The 24,789-nt window shown below is 42.2% G+C and overlaps 1 protein-coding gene across 3 annotated transcripts in view; it reads right to left on the bottom strand.

Annotated features, from left to right (window-relative positions):
* USP24 (ubiquitin specific peptidase 24) overlaps positions 1-24,789 on the bottom strand; it is a 136,442-nt gene that overhangs the window by 32,494 nt on the left and 79,159 nt on the right. For all 3 annotated transcript variants that reach the window (XM_032303304.1, XM_032303306.1, XM_032303305.1), the window contains 16 exons: positions 23,663-23,760; positions 20,995-21,090; positions 20,644-20,872; positions 19,805-19,964; positions 18,841-18,996; positions 16,621-16,691; positions 15,803-15,963; positions 12,492-12,553; positions 9,967-10,158; positions 8,846-8,963; positions 6,369-6,513; positions 3,927-4,046; positions 2,882-3,007; positions 2,170-2,268; positions 1,254-1,336; positions 84-225 (listed from right to left, as the gene is read on the bottom strand). In XM_032303304.1, the coding sequence (XP_032159195.1) occupies positions 84-225; positions 1,254-1,336; positions 2,170-2,268; positions 2,882-3,007; positions 3,927-4,046; positions 6,369-6,513; positions 8,846-8,963; positions 9,967-10,158; positions 12,492-12,553; positions 15,803-15,963; positions 16,621-16,691; positions 18,841-18,996; positions 19,805-19,964; positions 20,644-20,872; positions 20,995-21,090; positions 23,663-23,760 (2,058 nt within the window). The remainder of the gene's footprint in view (positions 1-83; positions 226-1,253; positions 1,337-2,169; positions 2,269-2,881; positions 3,008-3,926; positions 4,047-6,368; positions 6,514-8,845; positions 8,964-9,966; positions 10,159-12,491; positions 12,554-15,802; positions 15,964-16,620; positions 16,692-18,840; positions 18,997-19,804; positions 19,965-20,643; positions 20,873-20,994; positions 21,091-23,662; positions 23,761-24,789) is intronic.

The following is a 24,789-nucleotide window of genomic DNA, read 5'->3' as shown; positions in this document are numbered from 1 at the left end:
TAGAAGCTTAATATTGTCCTCAGATAAAACACAAACAAATAACAAATTAATCTTGTTTTCTAAAAAAAAGGCAAATGTAATACCTTTTCTTTACACTTTTCACAGTAATATGCATTACTGCCCTCTAGAACTTCTCCTCTAACAAACTGGTCCAAAGAAATTTCCAAGCTCTGACATGAAGTAACTCCAAGATTGAGAGCCATGAAAGCTTCCTCACGCTCATATCTGGTTAGGAAATCACAGGAAAAACATAATCAAACAGTGGAATGTAAAGGTCTTGAAATTATCACAATACCAGAGACTGTACACAGAACTACATTCATAACCAGTGAAATTAATCCACACTGCCAAATAAAAACACCAATTTTTGATGATGAGAAATTCCTTAAAAAATCATGATTTTCAGCAAAGAATTTCAGAAGTCAAAAGCAGAGAAACTTAATTCAATAAACATTTATAGGTCCACTTAGAGAGAGATCTGTAAGTCTCTCAACAATGCAAAATTCACGACATACCAGCAGCATCATTTAAAAAGGATGACAATCATGTGCTGTACTACTGTAGCCAACTTGCAATTTCTATGTTTTCACCTCAATACTGAAGCCTTTTTCTACTGCAAAAATATTTCCTCCAAGTTTAGTATCTGCATCAGGATAACCCAGGGAACATATACTTTTTTTTTTTTTAAATTTTATTTATTTATTTGATGGAGAGAGAGAAAGAGCATGCAAGCGAGTGTGCGCACAAGCAGACAGAGTAGCAGGAAGAGGGAGAGGATAAACAGGCTCCCCGCTGAGCGAGGAGCCTGACACGGGGCTCGATCCCAGAACCCTGGGATCATGACCTGTGCCGAAGGCAGTTGCTTAACAAAATGAGCCAACACATACTTTTCTGTTTGAGGATTTGTGACTTCCTATAGAAATCCATGTACTGATAGATGAAACTTACAGTACTCTTATAGCTCCACCTTAAATACATGAATACAGAAGCATCTGCTTGCATCATGATTTGCTTAATACTAAGCATGAATCTGAATATTCTAGAAATTGGCTCAACTCAAACATGTCAATAAATTGTTACAACAGCTTAAGAAAAAAAATACTAGTAAAAAAGATCATAGTTGAAATTTTTAGACACTGTCACTTTAGTCAAGTAGAACATGGATGAAAATCAATAAAGTACTACCAATTAAGAGGAAAAAAATCCCAAAATGAAGATGATCAGTTTTGATGTCCATGGTATCTTCGACTAACCTGTGAGGACAGTCTTTACAGATCTTCTGATCAGAATAGATGCCCTGGAAAGTATTCTTAAAAATTTGGTCCCTCCCCATTTTCTGTTGGAATAAAGGGACAGAATTTTAGTTTATGCCCCTAGAATTTATAGGTCGCTTACACAGAATTTTATTTAAGCCTAAGTTAAAGCGCAGATTTCAACTTAACAGCTAAAATACAGGGAGTCGTGTTGCTAGCTTAAGCTGGAATCAAATGGGACAAATGGAAGCCACTGGCCCGACTCTCAGAACAGCTTAAGCTGTTGGTGAAGGAAGAGGAGATGGCCAGTCCCTGCTGGTGACAAGAACAGTACTCAGTGGCGATTCTGAATCCTTCCCCCACACTGCCCTCAGTGACCACTGGGTTAGGAACAACTCTCCCTAATCTTTTCTTCCTTCTTATGGATAAAATGCTATATATTCCTAAATGATCTGAAAAAGGAAAGCAGTAACCTGGGTCTCCTGCTTCACTGGGAGGTGCCCTGTAACTAGGGAAGCTGGTCACACGTCGTGCTAGGTGGGGGCAGGAAGCTTTGGGCTCACCCCCCCTGCCCTGACAACTCTAATCTGGCCCTCTGGCAGGTTCAGACTGCAGAGCACGGGCTGGTGGGTCCCCAGTGAGGGCAGCACGCCCGACGCCAGGCTACCTTGGGGCACCCGCAGTGGTCACTCCGGAGTATGGGTTAAGAGCTCCACACCTCACCAAGGGTTGGATGAATGAAGAAAAGAAGTCTAGTCTCTTTTGGTGTTCAAACCCCACAAGAACTGACTCACAGCTGTGGTATTAAAGATGACCAGATTCTGACTGGCCGATTTCACAGTAATGTCCATCCTGCCGCACCGCTCTCGTATTAGAGTCTGAGGGAGTCAGAGAGAAAGTGACATTTTTTTCCTACCTTGAGATATTCGTCCATCTGATCAATAAGACTAGTGAAGAATTCATATGCATCCTGCTGTTCTCTCACATAAAGTTCTTTGTTCCACATCTTGAAAATCTATGCAACAAGAATTAAATACATCATTAAAGGAAAAGTTAGCAATATCTGAACATGGTAGAACACAAATGTGAGAGAGCACTTGAGTGCTTCTAAAAACCAAGTTCCCTATTAGGGCAGTAGACACTTTCACTGAAGTGTGATAAGCTTGTGTTTGGCTACTTAGGCTTGCTCTTGGCCCCCGTGTTACTGTCACAAGTTTGTGAGGCCACACAGGGTGGGATCTGAGGCCATGGAACAGAGTTTCCGTCTTAGAACTATCCGAACCACAGAGGAAGATACCAGGTACTCCTCCTGTGAAACAGAGTAATGTCCTTCATTTAGGGCAATAGTGAAATCAGGATAATTTGAACAAATACTCCCAAAAGCCAAAATCAGAATCATGAAAAATATTCAAAATCATTAAGATCAGCAGACCCCTAAAATTATAAATGACTCTTTTTAATCTTCTCATCATTTGAAATCAAGCATCCATCTTAAGCAGAATGGTGTAGCCCATTCTTCTGTAGGTTTCTGGCAGTGGGATCAGTCTAGAACCAATAAAGACAGAAATAATTACCGCCAGATCCAAGGATCCAGTGTCTTGAAATCTAGAGTTAACTGGGTGACATACCTTCCAGAAGTTCTCAGGTACGTAATACTGCAGCTTGCTTTCCATCAGATGCCCAAAGAGAGACTGCACCTGGTAGAACACGCTGTCGTCTGGATTGTCCGTGTCATCATCCACTGAGAGTAAAGACTACATAGAAAGGACAGAAACGAGGAGCATGAGCCAGAGCTAGTTCACTGCTGCACAGGGCCCTGGGCAGACGCGCGTGTACCGCCCACACTGCTGTCACAACACTGTGTACGTCTGGATGTGGCTACAGCTCTGAGTAGGGTTAGCCTTGGTTACTTCTGAGTTGGTGGAATCATGGACAAGTCATTTCTCTGAGGTTGTGTTTGATCATGAAAAACTGGAACTAGCGATACCAGTATCTTTATGAAAGAAAAATGATCTACATAGAATATTCTCAAAACTACTAACTGCTATAGCACCAACTTCTGGTACAGACTGACTCTCGAACATGGTTTGAACCACACGGGTCCAGGTACACATGGATTTTTTTGGATACAGAACAGTACCATAAATGTATTTTCTCTTTCCTAGCTTACTTTATTGTAAGAATAGAGTATGTAATACACAGAACACACAGAATAGGAGTTAATTGTCCAGTCAACAGTAGGCTGTCAGTAGTTAAGTTCTAGGGGAGTAAAAAGTTAGATGCAAACTTCTGACGGCACTGGGAGAGCGGAGCGTAAGTGCTCCTAACTCCTGCGTTCAAGGGTCAACACAACTATTACAAAGCATCAATGAGAGACCCTAATTTTTCTAAAATACTAAAAACATGAAGTAATTTTATGGAATAGAATTTGAGAGTAACCTCATTCAAAAATCCCACTTAGTCCAATCTATCTGCCAAATAGGCAACATACACCCTCAGCAAATTTATAAAGACATAACCACCAACATGCTGTCTACATGTATTTCAGAAGCTATGATAAAATCCCTAGTTACGTCTAGCTTTAGTCAACTTTGTGATCTGTAAATCTGGGACAATTTTCAGGCCGTGTACACATTCTCTTTCATACCATACAGGAAAGAAGAGAGAAGTCACCTCAGGGAGTCCAGGCTGCATATATAGCTGCTGGAAGACTGCGTTCATGTAACACGTAGCGCCGCCATTCCTCAGTCCCACAAAGCCGGAACTGGACCTGCTATCCACAGGTGGAAGGTACTAGGAAACAGAGGAAGGGAAACGGTAGACACAGAATGAGTGTATCTGCCACCAGCACATGTGCACTGGGGCTGTCTGAAAGGGAAAAAGAGAAACTCACAGACTCATCCATCCAGTGGGCTAGGAGTCAGGCTAACCCAACCTATGTTCTTGAAATATCTCTGCCGATGCAAATACAAATAAAAAATACTACTATCTCAAAGCTCCTTTTCCATTGATGAAGTACCTAACATACTGTTTATTTGTCTATCCATCTGGTAGTCATGCATTCCGTCACCTATCATTCAACAAAAACTCATGAAGAGGCTACTATGTGCCAGGCTCTCAGGAGGCATATGTGGCCCCTTATCCTAAGGAGCTCACAGTCTAGCAGGGTACACAGCCATCAATCAAGTAAATATATCTACTTACAAACTGAGGTAGTACTCTGCAAAAAAGAAACAGAACTCTATGAAGTATTTACTATAAAGAATCCTGGCCAGTCGGAATGGTCAAGGAAGGCTCATATTCCTTCCCCTCCTTTTTAAGAAAGTAACATTCTTCTACAGTGTAACTTATAGTAAGCATACAATTAAATAAGTAATTATGCTTGCACTGCACTTAAAGATGCCTTATACTAACTCTGTTACAATGCTTTTCTGGTTAGAAATAATCTAGGAAAAGCAACTTGGATGAAGTTGAACATGGCACTTCTCCAAGTTGAAAAGGATACTGAATGCCATGTCAGCGGAATCTTGGTTCTAAGGTCATACCCAGAATCACCTAACCTACATAGCTCAAGTATCTGCATCCATGTAATAACCAACCGACAAAAGCCTGTAGATCTTTTGGACCTCAGGGAATTGTTAAATATGACATACCTTCCACTAACATTTGACATACATGTAGAGCAGGGTGATTTCTAAGATCTAATCAACACTACAATTTATTTGTAGCCCAAAGCAGAGATTTTAAAAAATCTACAAAATAAGAAATGTGAGTTCATAATAGTGCTAAAAAATAAGTATTTATATGAGGCAAGTGCTTTTTTCATGCTGCTGATACAATCCCTTATGAGAAAAATAAAATTTCCATTTAAATCTATTAAACAAATAATGTAAAACTAAAAACATACTTATAAACTGAGTGTTTTAACACAAAAACAGTTTCTATTTTCCATGCTCACATTTCATTTTGCAAATGCTATTTTCTCTATCTGGTGCCCCTTCCTTTCCCTCCTTCCCCGTATGCTCCATAGTACTCAGCTCAGGCTTCCAAAGGGATAAGCCTGACTCTGCGATGTTCGAGGAGAAGGTGAAGGAAGCTCTACAAGTGTCCTCCCACTCCTGGTCTGGTACTCCAGTGCACCTGTGATGGGCTTCCCTCCTGCAGATCTCAGTGAACACTAAACTGCTGCCCGGCTCTAGAGCCTTGTCCTGTATCCTTCCATTGCTGGAATGACCTTCCCACCTTGCTTCAGGTGGCTTGTGAGACATAAGAGTGCTCTCTCTCTCTCTCTCTTTTTTTTTTTTAAGAAGATTTGTTTATTTTTGGGAGAGAGCATGAGCAGGGAAGGGGAAGAGACAGTGGGGCAGGGGTGGGGGGTTATGGTGGGGGGAGAGAAACAGACTCCTCGCTGAGTGGGGGAACCTGAAGGCAGGGCTCCATCTCACGCCTTTGAGATCACAACCAGAGCCAAAATTAAGAGTTGAGCGCTTAACCAACTGAGCGACCCAGGCTCCCCAGCTCTTAAAGATACCGCCACCTGGTGGTCAAGTGCCTCTCTGTTGGTAGAGCATTTGGGACATGACCTGTATCTTAAAATTCATCACATTATATTGAAATTACCTGACTATGGCTCTGTCTCCTCCATTATACACTGCCTCTCTTGAGGGCTGGAATCCTGTCTTCATTTAGGAGCTCCAAAGCCTAACACACCTATTAGTGCCTAGTAAGCCCAGTAACTCTTAGCTGAATGTTAATGAATGCAGACAGTGGCAGAGCCAATGTCTGAGTCGGTATTTCCAGTGTCGGGCACTGTGCCCCCCACCCCCAGCTACTCCACAAATGGGCTGAAGTGCTACTTCTTTCTGAAAGTGACTATCAGCTGACTTGAACATGTCTCCTCTTTAGTTAAGAAAAAGGGTACCCTGCTGAGAAATATAGTATGACAATGGTAATAAAGTAACTTTGTAGTTTCTAGTTGATTAGAGTAGGTGAACAAGACAGGTATAGGAATAATACTTTCTCTGTGATTAGGATAAAGCAAACGTAAGCTTTAAAGCTGTATGTTTAATTGATCATTCCAAAAACAAGACGTGTGTCAAGGTCTAGAAAACTTACATCAAACTCCTTAGTAAGAGCAGGGTCGGGCTGATGATGCATAGAAAGCAGTTCTTTTGTGATAATCTGCAGATTTGAAGGTGAGCTATCAGCCAACATCACCAGGACTTCATAGGCTGCCAATCGGCTATTCACTGTACTACACCTGAAAACAGAAGACACCTGTCAATTCCAACAGCGAATAGTCTACTTAGACAGCTCATTAAATTAAATCAACATTTGAAATGAAAGTATTAGAGCTGCAGTTCCTCAAACAGGGCTAATCAGGTCCAATGGCAGAGCTCTAAGAACCCAGGGGGAAGTGTTTACTTAAAGGAAGAGGCCATGAATACAGGAAGGATGATTATGGCTGAGAGCTAAATATCTTCTTGGCCTGATAGAGTAGCAAAATCTCTTACTTAGGACTACAGAGTATTTTTTTTTTTTTCAGAGTATTTTTATCTAAGGTTTGGATCAGCAAAAAAGGAGGACAAAGAGTCCAAAAATTTTATCAAAGACAACATGAGAGTAGCAATAGCAATTTTTGTTATCACCCTGAAATTCAAATATTTAAATGGCAGAAAAAGAAGGCTATACAAATCAGAATAAATGCCGATAAATGCCTATACTCGCCTGAAGACTTAAAAAAAAAAAAAACCACAAAAAACAAAACTCTTCAAGGACACGAATCTGCTTCATTTTGCTAAGAAAATGGAGGCAGAAATATGTGGTATGCTAAATTAATTTTGTTTAACAATGACGATAAAAGGTAACTAGCAAGCATCCTGCAGGAAAACTAAAGGCTTCTGATGTTGTTCCCCTTTAGTAGACATCATTTTGGGGAAGGACAGTAACTTCTCAGTGTCACCTATGCCAACCTTGCCTTACTGAGATGATCACAGGTTAGGAAGGATACACAGAAAAGAGGACATCCAACCTCTGAGAGAAACACATATGCAGTGCAGTGTAGGAGATGTGTTCATGGGCTGGGGAGTGAGGGCCACAGGGCTGGCTCTTAGATCAGCACTGCGCCATGCCCTGAGAACAGCGCCCAGGAGCTGGCACTGTCCTTGGCTTCTTTTTTGGACTTCTGGATTGCAAAGGACCAGTAAGAACACATAGGAGGTACCGTACCCACGGGCTAAATGTGAAAAATTTCTTTTGTTAGTGTTAGTAAGCATTACTCGTGAAGATACTTCTGTGTATTATAACTCTCTTTCTGGCTTTAGGGTTTAGGTGGGAAAGGGCGGGGAGTCATTGTGGTGAATGAGTAGCACTCAGTACACAGGGGAGGATGAGACAAAATGCCGCCTTTTCTACTCAAGGCACTGTGTATGATTAAAACAACCCAACTCCCTGCTGATGAAGGTGTTGCTTTTAATAAATATAAGGAAAAGGATTCATGAATAAAATTTCAATAAAACCACTGAAGAACCACTGAACTCTACCTCTGAAACTAAGAATACTCTACAGGTTATCTGAATTTAAATTAAAAAAAAAAAAAAAAACCAAACTACTGAAGATTTATTTTCTCCATTCACTGAAAGCTGGAACACTCCTGTATTTCTACTGCTTTCATAAGAGATTCCCATGGAGCTAGCACCAGATCTTCCAGAACAAGACTGGAGCAGGGGTCTTGAAGATGGGAGTCACAGCCCAAGAGACAGCCCAAGAGTGCTAATGAAGGTTTATGACCTGAAACAGATTTTGCTAGTAAAAAAACTCTACACAGAGAAATACTCACACATGGTAAGATACAGTTTAAGATTCCATGAAATACTGCTTATTAGGCCTTGCCCATTCCAATAACCACTAAGATTATATGGGAATGTTTTTCACTGGTTAAATACCAAATCCCCAGTTCCTTCAGGATTATTTAATTAACTCTGGTTTTCCCAAGAGCAAAGTAAGTTGGATTCAGAGGAAGGTCAGATGGCAGCATGAAGCAGCTTCCTCCTAGCTCTAGGAGCACCCAAGTAGGGTCAACATTACAAAAAGATCTTTCAAATTTCTACCCATAAAAGCGAATACAATATGGGATTCTAAAATTACCACAATAAATCACTAGCAGTTGTAATCATCAGGACATGGTGGATACACAGCAAATCACAGTTCATGCACTACAGCACCTACACATTCCTCCGAGAAGAAACTCTTGAGATTCTGAGCCTATTTACTTTTACTTTGGACATAATCCTTACCACCTCAGTTTCTCTTGGAATTTGTTACTGACCAAGTTAACCACATAATTTATTACTTCTTCTTCCAACTGGATGATAAGAATGGTTCCAGCATACACGGCTCAGCACCTATTATGTGCCAGACAGGTTTTATCCTAAGCCCCTTTACATGCATTTCTTTATATAGTGGATATTATCTTATTAACTACACACACTCACGAGATGGACGACAAATTCCAAGTTAAGAAAATCTTTTTTGGACTAAAGTTTCGAATTAGAATTTTTACCAAAACTGAACACAACGTGCATTTTCCATACTTTGGATGAAAGTCCTGTTGACTGATGGCGGCACTGCCAGCTGGAGAATGACTATTTAAAATAATTCTAGAAGCTCGGAAAAGGAAGTCATCTAACAATGGTTTAATGAGTGATGAACCTGGAATAGAGCATAATATTCATGTTGAGGAGGAACACATTTTAATTCAAAGATCCTGTATTTGTACTTTCATATCAGAGCAGCAAAGGCACCCAAGGCCACCCAATGGCAGGGCATTCAATTTTATTTGATGCTTATTTTGTGAGCACTTACATAACACACGGCAAAGCTCTATGGGGCAGAGGGGTGGGAAGGGGCTGGAGGGCCATGGCCAGGGAACAAGGATAGAGAAGCGAGGGTACCTTCCTCTAGGAGCTGATGGTGGAGTGAAAGAAGCCCTGCTTTCACTTTAGAAACACAAATGCGAAGAACACCACAAGGCAGAACAGTTCGAGTGAACAATTAATTCTTACTCTGGGTGCGTGGAGGAGGGGGCACGGAAGGGTTTCTGAAACTTTTAAAATCTTGCCTCATTTGGGTAAAATGATGTGCCCTTCTCACCCTGGTTTAGAATCACTCTTTTCTATGTATCCCCAGTAGCCAAGAAGATTTTTATAGAGCTTAGTTTGTGTGGTAAAAGTAATAATTAATGTTTTGACTTATTTTCTGAATATAATTTATAATAATGAATATGCCCTCATAAATTATATGTGTGCCCCAGGACACTCATATGTACCCCACTATGCAGGGGGTGGTGATTGGGGCTGCCTCCCAGATGAGAATTACCCTTAAAATAAGTGAGACTTACAACAGATAATATTTTATAAAGCACAAAATAGCAAAAAGAGAAAACCGTACTTTGAATTAATTTTTACTTAGATATTAAGAAGTTACATGATCCATTTTGAATACTATAAAAATTTTCTACATGGTTTAATGATGCAGGTAAAACAAACCTTAAGTTTGTTAGCCACTAAAATCCCAGATAATCTCATTTTACCTGACGGGCCAGTCTTTTATGGAGCACGAAGCACCTATCTTATTTTCCTAATTACACACAATACTATGGCAATAACTAAGAAGCAAGGTATTCTATCACATGGGAAGATGAAGCAATAATTACCAAGCATTTCTTTTTCTGCCCCACAGAGTGAGAGAAGGGTCTTAATGAGCCGTAAGTGTCCTGCCAATAAGATGTTGTCCGCTTCACTGGTCTCACATTCAGCGGTGCGATTAGGTTCAAAGTTATCCAGCCAAGTGATCTCATCTTCGAGCATAGTCGCTGGGCTGATTCTTAACTGCTCCATTTCTGAAGCTTAGGGGGGAAAAAAAAAAGTCCATTTGAAGAAAGAAGGATTTCCCCCCAAGGAGTCCAAATCCTGAATTACAGTAGCAAAGTCAAATCCCAACCTTCCATTTCCTCCATCAGAGACAGTGGTCATTAACAAACAGTGGGCTGGAGCTGTTGCCCCAAGGATTGGGACAGCGCATGCGCACTCACTCCTTACCCACTCACTCTCTCAGTCCTAAACCAAACATGTAGTGAGGGCCCCTCTGTGAAGGTCAGGAAGGGGCTAATTTTTTTTTTTTAATAATTAAAAATTTTTTTTATAAACATATAATATATTATTTAGTTCCAGGTACAGGGTACAGGTCTGTGAATCGCCAGGTTTACACACCTCACAGCACTCACCGTAGAACATACCCTCCCCAATGTCGATAACCCCACCGCCCTCTCCCTCCCCCACTCCCCCAATGTCGATAACTCCACCACCCTCTCCCTCCCCCACTCCCCCTGGCAACCCTCAGTTTGTTTTGTGAGATTAAGAGTCTCTTATGGTTTGTCTCAGGAAGGGGACAATCTTGTTCTGAAGAAGATCCTAGTCTGGAGGCAGGGTGTGTGTGTGTGTGCCAGCAAGTGTCCCTAGCGGAGGCAAGGATGAGGGTACAAGGAGAGCCAAGGCTCCCGCAGTGTCACCTAGGCCAAGGGAGTCCTGCAAAGGACTCAGCACAGCACAGTATTTCTGGACAGTGTACCAAACCCTGGAGAACCACTCTGCTCTGCTGTAGTAAGTTCTCTTACTCTCCTCTAAACAAGGAGTAAAGCCAGATTCCGTCCCAGAAGATGGGACTGGGGAGGAGAGAAAACGTGACTGCGCTCTCCTTCTGAGTCACAACAGCCATGAGCGGTAAGGTCCCACAGGATGATGTGAAGAGGAATACTTCAGGGTCAGTCAGAGTGGGACCAGCACGGGACAGGAGTCCACTTACACACAGTGGGCCCTCGGCTAACACCTAGACGGCAGGGATCTGGGTATGAAGTGCCTAGTGTAGGTACTGGCATATACAAATTACTCCCCAAATGACAACTACTGCTACTACTCCCACTCTGCACTCAACATTCCCACAAGGCACCCTGGATTCCCTCGTTTGTCAGTCAGTGACACAGGGAAGGCTTATGTGAAGTGCTCGTTCATGACTTATGCAGTCGTATGTGTCACAGCCAATTCATGGTTCCAGCCCTCGACAGGCAAAGCACACCACACTCGCCAAGTCCAAGCCAGAGAGCAAACCTTGCTGGCTGCCACCCACCTTTCAACAGAAGCCTGGCTGAAAAATGTGGCACTCGGCTAGACGGTTAGACGTACATGTCACCCGCCCAGCCCATGTGTCTAGAGGACAGGCAGGCACTCCGACTACATTATCTCAGACTCCAACACCCCTGTTTCACTGCACCACTCAGAGCACTGCCTTGGAGACCTATGTGGAGGCTTACAGTCACTATGTCTTCATGTGTCCATGACAAAGACCTCTTCGCAAGCTTCCTTTCAGATTTAAGTGCCATCAAAAAGATCTGTTTCTTTTGAGAAACCATTCGGTTTTCTTCGAGGGTCCTGACAACAGCGAACATAGCTATTTCCTGTTTCCCTCTGTCTGCCAGCAACCTCAGGACCAAATTCTGACTGTGTGCAGCTTTAGCGCCTGCACACAGGCACGGTGTTTCCGTTGAACTCCCCCAGTCTGGACATTCTTTCTCAATTAGTATTTCCAATGAATCCTTTGTCCATCCTGATTTTTATTTATTTCCTGGAAGCTGAAGCAAATCTTTTTATGTAGAGAATGGGGAATGAACTAATAAACTCTTGATGTGAACAACTAAAATTTACACAGATCACCCCAGCATACCTCTGCCTTATACATGATTAAGCACAGATGATCAAAATCTAAACGCTCCATCACTAAAATTTCGAACAACACTTCAATCACCTAACACTAAATAATTAATGGACTTCTATCGTTATCAACATACCTCAACAGTGATCGACCTTTAAAATGGTCAGAATTCACTATACTAGGGAGAAAAGTTCTTCCTAACAGTTCTGTATCGGTGTAATTAAAACATGTGTCTTTGACAATTTTTAAAATCAACAAATCTTCTCAATACTTTAATGGCTGGGTATATGCTAGGAGAAGAGAACTGGTATATGGGTTTATGTGCAATTTTCAAGAAAATAAAATTCAATTTCAAACAAGTAAATATAACCTCATTTATACTGAAAATACATTAAGTCAGATATAGAAATGTCCATTTGGCTTTCTTTTCTACTCCCCCCTTTCCCCACAAATCAAAGTCCTACATCTACTTACTTGTTAGATCATCTAATAATTGGCACCTTAGATCAAAATACTCCATACACTGAGATAACAGTCTAAAAAACAGATAAGATTTCAAGTATTAAAAAAGGTCAATTTTAAAATAAAAAGCATTTTCCTTTTAAGAACAGGTTCATAAAATAGTTGAACAATGGAATTTTCCTAAGCATAAAAGAACTATTTTACATTAATTCAACTTTAGTATCTTAGCAAGAAGCATACTAAAGATTCTGCTAATACAGATACACTAAAGAAGTAATAGTGTAAAAAGAAGAAACTTACTAAATCTCCCATTTTGTAATGATGTACGGACTGACTGCATACATCAACTAGATCACCTTCATTCATTCATTCAAATACCAACCAGTATTTACTATGCACTTACTACATGCCTGGAACTGTTTTAGAGGAACAGTTGAAAAGGAACAAAAGAGACAAAGAAATTTAAAAAATACATGTATTAACTGGTGATACTAAGAAGAAAAATAAAGTGGAGCAAGAGGAGAGAAAGGTAAATTCTTTTATCTAGGATGATCAGTTAAGCTTTTCTGCAATTAAAGTAGCAAAGGGCACAAAATTTCAAGTCAAGGCACCTTGGTTTTATTCCTGGCTCCATCACTTATAGTTGGATGTCTAGGGCCAATTTCTTTGGTTTCTAATTTCTAAAATGCTTATTAGAGTGTTAGAAATAAACACACACACATGTACATGCACATCCATAAAGGGCTTAAGAATATACTACCGAGAAGAATAGAGAATGAACCAAGAATTATGATTGTTAAGGAGATAATATAACTGATAAACTCATTTGTCCTTTGTGACATAAATGATAAACAAATGCAACGAACTTAGCATGCTTCATGGCACACAATCAGACCACAGTAATGCCAGTATTGTCATCACTAATATGGAAGAAATGTGCCAAACCTGGGCATTCAAGTAAGCTGCGAAACACATTTTTCAAATTATAAAAAAAATTGAAGATTTAATTCTATGTGAAGTTAAATGTTCTACATCCAAGAGATTGTTTCAAAATGTTAAAAACTCATCCAATGCTTTCTTTCTTTTCTTGAGTTTTGAGAAATTTACCAGAAAATCAAACACTTAACATTTAGTTATATTAAATAATTGGAGTCTACAAAAAGTATTAAGTGCAATAGTTTGCTTCCTAAAAAATGGCTTACACAGAAGTACAATTCTAATTGTGCAAATGACATGGTCCTGTATAGGGAAAACCCCAGAGTCCACACAAAATAATTCAAAACTAATCCGCAAATACAGCAAAGTTGCAAGATACCCAATTGGGACATGAAAATCAGTTTTGCTCCCATACACCTACAAACAATATGAAAAAGTAAGAAAACAATTCCATTTACAATAGTATCAATTAGAGTAAAGTACTTAGGCGTCCACTTAACGAAGGAAGCAAAAGACTCACACAGTGAGGACAAACAACGCTGAAAGAAAACCAGGACGGAATACCACACTTAGAGCAAGAAAGTTGTGTGGTGCTGGTGTAAAGACACACAGATCGATGGAACAGAAATGAACAGCCAATCAATCAGCAAGCAAGCAAGGATTTTTCACCAGAGTTGTCAAAAGCATTCAATGGGGAAAATGGTGCCGGAACAACTGGATTATCCACACGGAAAAGACTGAGGCTGGACTCTTACTTCCTGTTACACAAAAGACTTAACTCGAATGGATCAAACACATACATGCAAGAGGGAAAACTATAAAAAAGATAGAATATATAGCAGGAAAACTTCATGACATTAGATTACGCAATGATTTAAGATATGATGCCAAGAGCACAGGCAACAAAAGAAAGAACAGACAAAGGAAGTATTTTTCAGTCTTGGTTAGAGATGGAACCATGACACAGATGAACCTGGAAAGGGTAGAATGGGGGAGCAGGAGTGAATGGGGAGTTAAAGTTTAGTGGGTACAGGGCTTCAGTCTGGGATGAAAAAGTTCTGTGAATGGGTAGTGGGGAAAGCTGCCCAATAATGTGTACTGTGTATGTACTTAATGTCACTGGTCTCTAGACCTAAAAATGAGTAAAATGATCAATTTTATGTAAATTTTGTTGCAGTCAAAAAAAATTCTAGCAAATCTAAAAAAAAAAACAAAAAAACAAAAAAACACTTGTTTTCGAACTGTCTCTTCATGTCCTTTGTCCATTTTTCAGTTGGTTGTTGGCTCATTTATTTAGTGATTTCTAAGAGCTTCTTATATATGTTATCAAATGAGTTTCTTGTCTGTCTCATTACAAATCTATTCGGCCAGCCTGTGAACTGACTTTTGACTTCATGGTATTTTTTTCCCCACACAGAATAATTTAATTTTTGTGGAGTTGAATTTATCAGCCTTTTATTTCATGACTTAACAGGTCCAGAGTTTCAGTTCAGGATGATGAGAAGTTCTGGAGGTGGATGGTGGCCATGGTTGCATAAGAATGAGAATATACTTAACACCACTGAATTTATGCTTAAATGCTTACGTATGCTTAAACAGACCAAGTTTGGAAACAAACTTGGGGCTTTGGATACTTATCCAAATGTAGGAGGCTGGCGTAGCTCTAACATTTCTTCCCTTGCAAAATTCTCATTTGTAAAATATATACACAAGAAAAGCAAATACTGGTTTCACACATCTCAGTGGTACCTTTCATGTCCTATGACAAGGTTTCTCTGGTGAAGCGAAGTTGGAGAAAGTGGAGGGCGGTGTGAGATCTCCTCCCTCGTATCCTGGGCCCAGACTGGGGCAGCCTGGCATGCAGGCTAGCCCACAGAGATACAGCAGGGTGGGCAGAATGGACTTATCCAAGCCCTTCCATCAGCCTGGACCACAGCTTCCCTCCATGCCCAGGTACTTGTAAAACCAAGGGAGAGACCTAGAAGGACACCCCAGCTTCATCTAGATAGGGAGCTCGGAAGTATGCTGATCTGAGTGACAAACTCAAAGACATGAGCGGTATGACCTTCATCAAGTGATGGGGCTCCCATAATTTCAGCCTCTCACCACTCAGGTGAGCTCTTCTTTCTCTTGCGGGTGATGGACCACGTCAGGTGGAGGTGGGAGGTGGAAGTGATTCAAGGGGAAGAAGTCTGGCAGTATAGTGTTTCCTGTAACTCTCTGTCCTGAGTGGAAATAATAAGAACTAAAAAGCCCTTGTTTGGGACACAAATGTTACAGGAGGAAAGGAGAAAATCTTCTGTCATCTCAACAATGACTTCAGGGGAGCGGCACACAAATCATTATTCTCTTTCAGTTTAACATGAACTTTAATCTAGATTCCATACCTCTGATTGACTCCTCTCATAATACTAGTTGGGGACCAGAGAGGTAGCTGAGCCGTGAGAATCACACCTAGGAGAAACTGGTTTGGCTTCTGTACATCTGGGTGAGCTGAAGTATCTGTCTGACTAAGAGTGTACAGCTGATCACAGGCAGCACGGCGAATCTGAAATTACATCATCAGTGGTGAAGGACACACAGTCAACACTTCGACACTGCTTACAAAGTGATTTTCCTCTAAAGTCCACACTCTGAGGGAGGCTATCAGGAGGAGAATGTTTTCATCACTGATGGTAATGTTTACATTGAATAAACTAGGGCTGATTAAAAAGAAGCGTGCTCAGAGAACTGATCCCCCAAATGATTCCAGTCTCCTACTCAAAGTTTCATAATTTAATTTAATATAAATGAAAATAAGAAAAAACTCTTCAGGTATTTCATAATTAATTTTCAAGGTCGAATAAGAAAATAAGAATTATAAAATCTAGTGGGAATTCACGGCCTGAAGCTGGTCTCTCTGGATTTGACAATGTTGACAATGGTGACACTGAATGCCAGGCTGCGGGTGCACACCAGCTGTAACACTGCTTGTTGTAAACAAACACAAGTTAGTCTTAGTACTCTCTCAACTTTTGGTGGAATACAGAACAGAAAGGAGGACAGAGTGTCCAAATGGTCACTTTGCTCTCGGAGCGCTTTGTAGGACTCCGAAGAGGACCAGACGCCATGCCTTCCGCCCTGTGCACAGCGTTGCAGGTGTATGGAGGGCCGTGGACAAAAAAGGACCAAGGGGACGTTTTTTGTAATGTACAAAAATCCTTACCTCAGCACTTGGTGATCCAAGCAGGATATCAATGATAAAATCAGCAACACAGGGCAAGTTATAGAAGGACGCTAGTGAGAAGAATAAAGAGAATTGGGGGCGGGAGGGGGGAACCAAGTTAGAAAATGCATTGTCAAAATTTCAGAAATTCTGAATACTTTCTTAAGCTTAACTATAACAGAAATTCAAGTCTTCTACTTGGAAATGAATTCAGTACTTTCCACAACTGCCTCCACATCTCTGAGTTTCCTCATTGAGAACCTAAGGTGTCCAAGAACAGGACCATGTCTCGGTCACCTCTCTGCCCCCACATTTTAGCACAGCGCCTTGTACACACCAGTTGTCGAACAGCATGTCTTGCCTTGATGAACTATCAATATTCTACAATGAAAGTATAAATGATAAACAGCTTGAAGAGAAGTTGTAATTATTTCATCTTGACTTGAAAATATCTCTAAAACTAAACAATTATGGGAAAATTGAACTATGGTTCAACTATGGCATTTGTTCTAAGCATTTCGTAATGACTTGTACTTCTTATATGTGTCTTCAAAGCACTCTTGCTCCAAGTAATTTTGGACACTACATTACTGTCCTACAAATGTCCAACTTTTTCCAGAGCTACCTTATCTTATATGACGAGTTTGGTTATTACACGAAACACAGTAACAGTCAATAATTTGATGTTAACAGGTCATCTGAATCAGTAATAACAGGGAAGAACAGGGCTTTCAGAAGTGGAACTGTTAAGACTTCATTCCTGAGTAAATATTTATTGAGGGCCTGCTATACACTGGGCAGTGTTTGGGTGTGAGAGATTCGGTGGGGAACAAAATGGACAAAAGTCTCTGTCTTTATAGCGCTTACAATCTAGGTGGGGAGGGATGAGGACAATAAACGCGATAAATAAATTATGCGAGGTATGGGGTTCAGGTAGTGCTGGGAGGACAGGAGGATTGTGGTCAGAGAATGTCTCACCAAGATGTTGAGATTAAGCACACCTGTGGGAAATGAGGCAGAGAGAGCCATGTGGAAAGATGGGGAAGAACATACCAGGAGGAGAGAACAGCCAGTGTGAAGGCCCTGAGGCAGGAATGTGCCCGGAGTGATGAGGAACAGGTAGGAAGCCAGGGAGGTCGAAGCACAGTGAGTGAGGGGGAGAGCAGGAGAAGGTGATGGTCCCGAAAGGGTGGACTGTCTGGCCTTAGTAAAGATTTGGCTTTTACTCAGTGGGAACTGAGAAGCTGCTGCAGGGTTTTAAACAGAGGAGTGATACAATCTAACTTATATTTCAGAACATCCCCTCTGGTTACTGTGTGGAGAATAAACTGCAAGGGTAGAAGCAGGGGATCTGTTCGGGTGCTACGGGTATAACCTGAGCGAGGGAGGATGAAGAGCAGGGGAGGGTAACAGTGAAGGTACCAGAGGGCGGAATCTGACGTGGCTAGAAGGAGAATGTGCTGACAGAAGTGGGTGTGAAAAAGGAATCAAGGAGGACTCAAGGATTTGGGCCAGAGCAATCAGAAGAATGAAACTTCTTTACTTTAGCTGAGAAAACATGTGTGGTATGGGCCAGCTAGGTAGCTGGGCTGTGGATCCATCGTCAAGCCTGCGATGTCTTCTTGAGAGCCAAGTGGAAGGGTCAGGGTGGTGGGTGAGGCTGTAGTTCCACATTCAGACACCAGAGGGAGTTTGGGGCTGTGATGGTGGATGAGATCATGGGGAGAAGGGGTGTAGACAGAGAAGAGACAGTGACCAGGGCCTGGACCCTGGGGTGTTCTAATGTTGAAGTGCGATTAGTAACAGTCGCAGTTTTTGCCAAAGCCCACAGATGAAGATAAAAGGGAAAGTCTGCAGTTCTGTAACTTTGAATGCTAGAGTCCTCACCAGTTTAGGGATGGATACAGAATTCTAATTCTGCAGTTTATGACCTATATAAATCTGGGTTGTCTTCATTCCCCAACTAGACAGTAAGCTCCTAGAGAGCAGATATACTGTCCGTTTAATACCTAACCATGGAACCCTGTATACAGAAGATGCTCAATAAATACTTGTTCAGAATTTAGCCGCTCTAATCACTCCTCCTACCTAGTCTACCTGCCAGCTTTCCCCCCTTTCCATTTCTATTAGTGTGACCTTTTTTACGACGGAATGTACGTAATTCTCAACAGAAACCTGGCCTTTCCCCGAAAGAGATGAAGGACAAACAAGTCTCCCTACCCAGTTGCTGGCTCCGAAGCTGCAGGCACGTAACAAGAAGAGACAGAGCCTCCCCAGCAATCAGCGAGTCTTTGGTGGACACAGACTGTTGTCGCACACAGATGCCTGCGTGCAGGGCTGCCGGGTCCCCTTCACTCCCAGAGCTGCAGTTGCTTCCTGGGAACAGGAAAGCAGAAGGTTACTGCAGACTCCAGCAGACCATCATGGTATCATAATATCCTTTTCATGTGTTCCAGAATCCTCAAGAGAAAGTAAAGAGTACAAGGAGACATTCTGGTCTAAGAAATGAGAGACCATCACTTTATGTGGCTGCAATTGCTTTAAACTACATTCGGAGGCACTCACAGTGTACTTAGAACGCAAGACTCAGTTGAGGTGACAGAAGTTAGAACAGCGCAGCCTGGTAGGCATGCGCCTTCCTGAGATGTTAGAAATGTTCCTTATCCTTACCTCACTGGGTCATTCGTATGTAGAAATCCTAAAAAGCCTGCATGTTTAACATTTCTGCATTTCACTCCATGAATGCCATACATTTTTAAAACTTTTTCTGAGGTAAAAATACATATATAAATTGAAGAGGGAAACCAATTTATAAAAGCCTTACAGAATATAATTGGCCAAACCAAGCAAATGACTTCTCCAGGTAGGAATTCCAGATGAATTTTATTATGGCCCCAATTATTGGCGTCATGGCACTTTTACAACACTCAGCAAGCTAAAAACTCTGCTGATCTGGTTTCCCCACTTCCCCTGCGCTTATCAACGCTTTTCCCGGAAAGTCTGACCTACGTACTGTAATGTGCATGGGTCTCAGGTGCACAGTTTGATGGGTTTCTACTCACTGCTCAAAAGCAAGAGAAAAGGCTTCCTCCTTTTTGTGACTCCCAACAGCCTATGCATAGATAACTCTCACAGCTTATTTCCTGCCTGGTGATTTAATGACTTTATCCTTTTAAATCAGTACCTGAACTGCTGAGTCGGCTTCGGATTCCAGCAGGAAACAGAGAATTACTTTCTTTAATTGGTTGGCTGCTCCCAACCAGGTCCAGTCGTCCCGCAGCAGCAGCCCACGACAACCTCATGAAACAAGCCACAGTAGACGTGAAGTCACTCACTTCCATTGTCTAAACAAGGGCGGGAAGATTGTTATGAGAAAAGGAAGCACCTGAACACATTCCTCCTGCTGACTTCCATCCCCTTCTTACTGGTCTCAGTTTTGTGAGACTCCTTCTCCTCCACGATCATCCAGGACAGCCTTTCCCATGCTTCTAGACTGTTCAAAGACTTTCAGTACTTTTGCTATCTGTTCCCAAGAGCCTGACCTCCACGCTCAGGCGTTAGGATACCTGCCTCTCATTTGTTTTTTTATGGTTCCTCCTCTTCCACACTGTACGTTCTGGGCCACGTGAACGACCCTGTGACCCTCCCTACAGGCTGTGTTCTCTCTAGATTTGCTCACACCTGCACTCTTGAGGGAACAAATCTCCATGCTTCTCTGTCACCTCATCTAGCTCTAAGGCCTGGTGCAAATGCCACCTCCTAGGTAAAATCGCCCACGACAGCCACGGGTGAAGGCAACTGTTCCACTTCCCCTGAAGGCCTACAAATGTTCTGGCCTTAGAGCTCTCCTATAACGCCGGATACTTCCCACCTTGAATTATAGTGATTTCTGCCTTGCTGGTCTCTCTCTGGCTCATTGTAGGTTCTGTGAAGGCTACATTCATGTCAAGAAATTTTGTGTGTGCACAGCCCCTCCCTATAACAGGAAGGACTTCTCCTCTCTTGAACACACAAGTCACTTACTTGTATTGCAACTCGTGCAGCAGGGATAATTTCCTCGACCCTAATGGAAGACCTGTCAGACACGGACAGCTGTCGGTAGGATGACTTTTCTGGGGTACCACATAAGGACATCTGCCTACTTGTCTGCCGGCTGACGTTTCGGAACGGGCGAGAAGAAAGTGCTTCTATGCCATCTTTGGTGAGGTCCTCGTCTAATAACGTGGGCATTGTTTGTCCCACAAGTAAAAACCTGCAAAGGAGACAAAAAGCTGGACTTATCTGAGGTCATTTCACGCTACTCAATATGAGCATCTGGGAAGAGAAATAAAGGGCAGTACTGCCTTGTGAGACTAAGATGCTGTATTTACGTACCTGGCAAGTTGTAGACAGATGGAGTAAACTCCCTGCCTGGTCTCATAGTCCACCTCTGATGGGATGGAGTCCCTCTGCATGACATTTACAACCAAGCTGAAAAGAAAAGAAAAAGGCAGGATATTAAATAAAGATTTCATTTCTTTCGTAGGAATTTTTCTGTAACTAATTTAATTGTTCATGTAAATGTTTTCATTTTCTTAAAATTTCTAGAAGAGCCTTATATACGCACAAACCTTACATGTTTCTACCATGACAATTTCCTATGATACCCGTAACTCTTGGTCTACGTAGAGTCAGAGTCCTTGCTTAGCCAAAAGATAGAGTGTTTGGATTGTCCCCCTTCTCACTCACTGGTGTGAGTTCACGGATTCTCCACTATCTCATTACCAGAAGAACTACCAATTAGAAAACATTATCTAGATTTGGTATATTCAGTAAAGCTTATTTTCACATCCACTACCACCTCTCTTATTAAAAAAGCTTCCTAACTGTTCTTCTTGCTCCCAACTCTGACCTCTCCACCCCCAAAATCTATTCTCAAAAGATCAATCAGAATGATCCTTTTAAAATATTCAGTCAGATCACAGAGCTCCTCCTCTGCACAAACCATCCAATGGCTTCCTATTTCCTAGAGAGAAGAAAAGGCAGAGTCTTGCCAGAAACCTGAAACCTGTTAAGACCCATAAGCTGACTGATGTCTGGTATGCCTGGAACCTCACATCCCCCTGCTCTGCCTCCCTCCCACTATCCCAGCCGCATGGGCCTGCTGGTCTCTGAAGGCACTGGGTCTGTCTGCCTTGCACCAGGGCACAATGGCTGTTCCTCTGGATGGCTTTCCCCCAGGGATCCCGAAGTCTCCCTTCCTCACCTCCTTCAGGTCTTTGTAAAAATGTCATCCCATCAGTGAAACTTTCCCTGATCACCCTACTGAAAATCACAACGCTGTCCACTCCCTTGTCTTATTTTTCTCTATATCACCTGCTGGCATATGCTTTTACCTTTACCTCTTTACTGCTTCTCTCCCCTACACACAGTACGCTTCACAAGCATGTGGAGTTCTTTCTGATCTGTTCGCTGCTCTGTTCTCAGAACACTGCCTGGCATGCAGATTAACTGACACTAAGCCGGCAGTAAGATGGCTTTATTCCAGAGCTCTGTGATTGGGAGTATCGGAAATGAGTTTTCACTGAGAATACCTCTGCGATTCTGAAAATGAAATCAAGCTCCGGGCAGAAGGCCTTCCACCGGCTTGGGGCTTCTTTCAGCCCCGCTCCCTTTATCTCTTCGGGTCTTGGCCCAGCCTCTTCCCCGCCAGGCCTCCCACGGGAATTCCTGCAACTGTCCTCCAGCCTTCCCTCCTTCCTTGCCCAAGGAAATGCAGGCCTGCTTCTTTCCAGGGCAGGAGAACTTGGCCCTACGACTATCCCTTTTCCTTTGATCTTTCTTTTAGTCAGCCTGCAAAGACTACCTAGACTTCCCTAAGGTAAAAGCAAAACAGAAAATCAATCTTTCCCGTCAGCTGTTCTCCTCTTCTAGTCACCGTCACCCCTGCCCTGTGTCCCCCACGTCTCTGACACCACTCTCTGCTCCTCACTTCATGTGCCTCAACTGCGTTCATCTCTCTCCACGTCCCATGTCCTCCGTCCCCCTCCAACGTGGACTGAATGTTCACCGTTCCCTCCCTCTCCTACGCAAGGAATTACAGGGTTGTTGATACATTTCCTCCCCTATTTCTAGTCATAAAAAGACTTGCCTACGTTACCTTATGAATCTCGGTTACTGCTGCCCAACATTCACCACTGACACTCTTCTCAATGCCACTGCATGGCTCTCCCTGCCTCCTTCTCTCCCACTTTTTTTATTCATCGTCTCCACTGCAGCCAAAGTGATTGTGCCAAGCAACTCCTGGCTTTGAAGCCTCCTGTTTTCCCATGGTCTATACAGGAATGTTGAAATTCCTCAAGGTGACCCTTCCTACATACTTCTCTCCTTCATCCTTTGCTCTAGCCTCCCAGGTCATGATGGCTCCCAAGATAGGCCACACCAGGGGCTTTTACTCATCCCACCCCCTCTGGCTTATTGTGCCCTTTCCCCATGAAACACTGCCCCTGCTCTTTTCTCAATTCCCAGCTCAAGCGTCATCTCCTAATCTTATTATCTCATGAAAACGACACCATTTTAAGTGCACTCTTCCATCACCCCTGCCCGCCTCCTACCCAAAGCACTGTTTATGAGCCTGCTTTGATACTTGTAGTAATGGTTTATTATTCTTTGTTAAACCATGAGGCTCTAAGGGGCAGAATTGAGATCTAAGTTATCTCTGCATTGCCAGCACTAATAAGGCCTTACAAAACCATTACCGGGAATCAATTTGCCCGCTGTCAGACTGATGCGGGATCGGCGGAAACAGATCTGCTTCCTCTCCTCTCCTCAGCAATTTCTCCCACTACCGGAGGGAAGGAGATGTGCTTCCGCCAGTTCCTCAAATAACCAAAACTCGTAAAATGAATTTTAGTGTTCTAGAGACTGAAACACCATTCCTTCTAACTCTCACGACACTTCACACTACACCTTACAGGAATCACCAAGGACCGGCAGGAGAAATTATTCACAGTAACTTTATTCATTCTTTGCAATTCTTGTGACATTACAGTGAAACTCTAACCTCAATCCTCCTGCTTTGAGGAAGTTCTCGCAGAAGGATTTTGCACAGTTTCTTGCCATGTCATCGTCAGCTGTTGGCATGAGTTTGGAGCTTAGAACCTTGAAAACAGAGAGACACAATTAGATAGCTCAAACAGATAGTCATTTTCAGCAGAAATGACTCCCTCACTAAGTAAAACAACCCAATAACTCCAGTCTGAGTATCAGTAAGTGCTGCATATTGTTTCCCTGCCCGCCCCCAGGAGGAGGAGGCTGACACTTCACAATTGAACTAATCGTGTTTTCCAACTTCTATTTAGTTAGCAAGAAAAATCTGTTTTGTTGTAGAAAGCTTGTATGCTTTTTTTTAGGAGACTAGCAAAGCTGGATGTCTCAGGCTTAGATAAGATGATGTGGTATGTTAGACATATTTTTGAAAAAGTAGGTTAAGTTTTCTGTAAAATAGCCCATTCCTTAAAAATGCTAGCTGAGGGGCGCCTGGGTGGCTCAGTTAGCGAAGCATCTGCCTTCAGCTCAGGTCATGATCTCTGGGTCCTGGGATGCAGCATCATTGCTGGGTTCTCTGTTCAGAGGGGAGTCTGCCTGTCCCTCTCCCGCGGCCCTGGACCCTGCTTGTGCACGCTCTCTCTCAAATAAATAAAATCTTCAAAAAAAAAAAAAAAAAAAAAAAAGCTAGATGAGCCAATAATGATTCTGAAACTCCTACTATTTACTGACCACATACAACACAGTAGGCATAAAAGGAAGTTCTTACATGCAGTATGTATTTTACTTTGTAAGACTGAGACCCAAAGGCTAACTGACCTCGAACCCAGATGTACCTCCCTCCTAAATCCCTGCCCCTGTTATGGCACTGACATACACACCTAAAGGAAAAAACTGAAAATTCTGGTATGGCAGATAACTTATGAGATACTTAGTAAATACTTATTAAGTACTTAGCAATCAACTGCTTACTTGGTTGTTATGATTTAAAAATTAAGGAAAAGAAAAGGAACCCACTGCCTCAATTTTTCCAAGGTTTTAAAAACATACAAACATACACTCAGGGGCGCCTGGGTGGCTCAGTGGGTTAAGCCTTTGCCTTTGGCTCAGGTCATGATCTCAGGGTCCTGGGATCAAGTCCCA

Source organism: Mustela erminea, chromosome 10, assembly GCF_009829155.1.
Source record: "Mustela erminea isolate mMusErm1 chromosome 10, mMusErm1.Pri, whole genome shotgun sequence".
Classification (NCBI taxonomy): domain Eukaryota; kingdom Metazoa; phylum Chordata; class Mammalia; order Carnivora; family Mustelidae; genus Mustela; species Mustela erminea.
The sequence above is the reverse complement of the archived record's forward strand: the minus strand, read 5'-3'. Positions and strand labels throughout refer to the sequence as shown.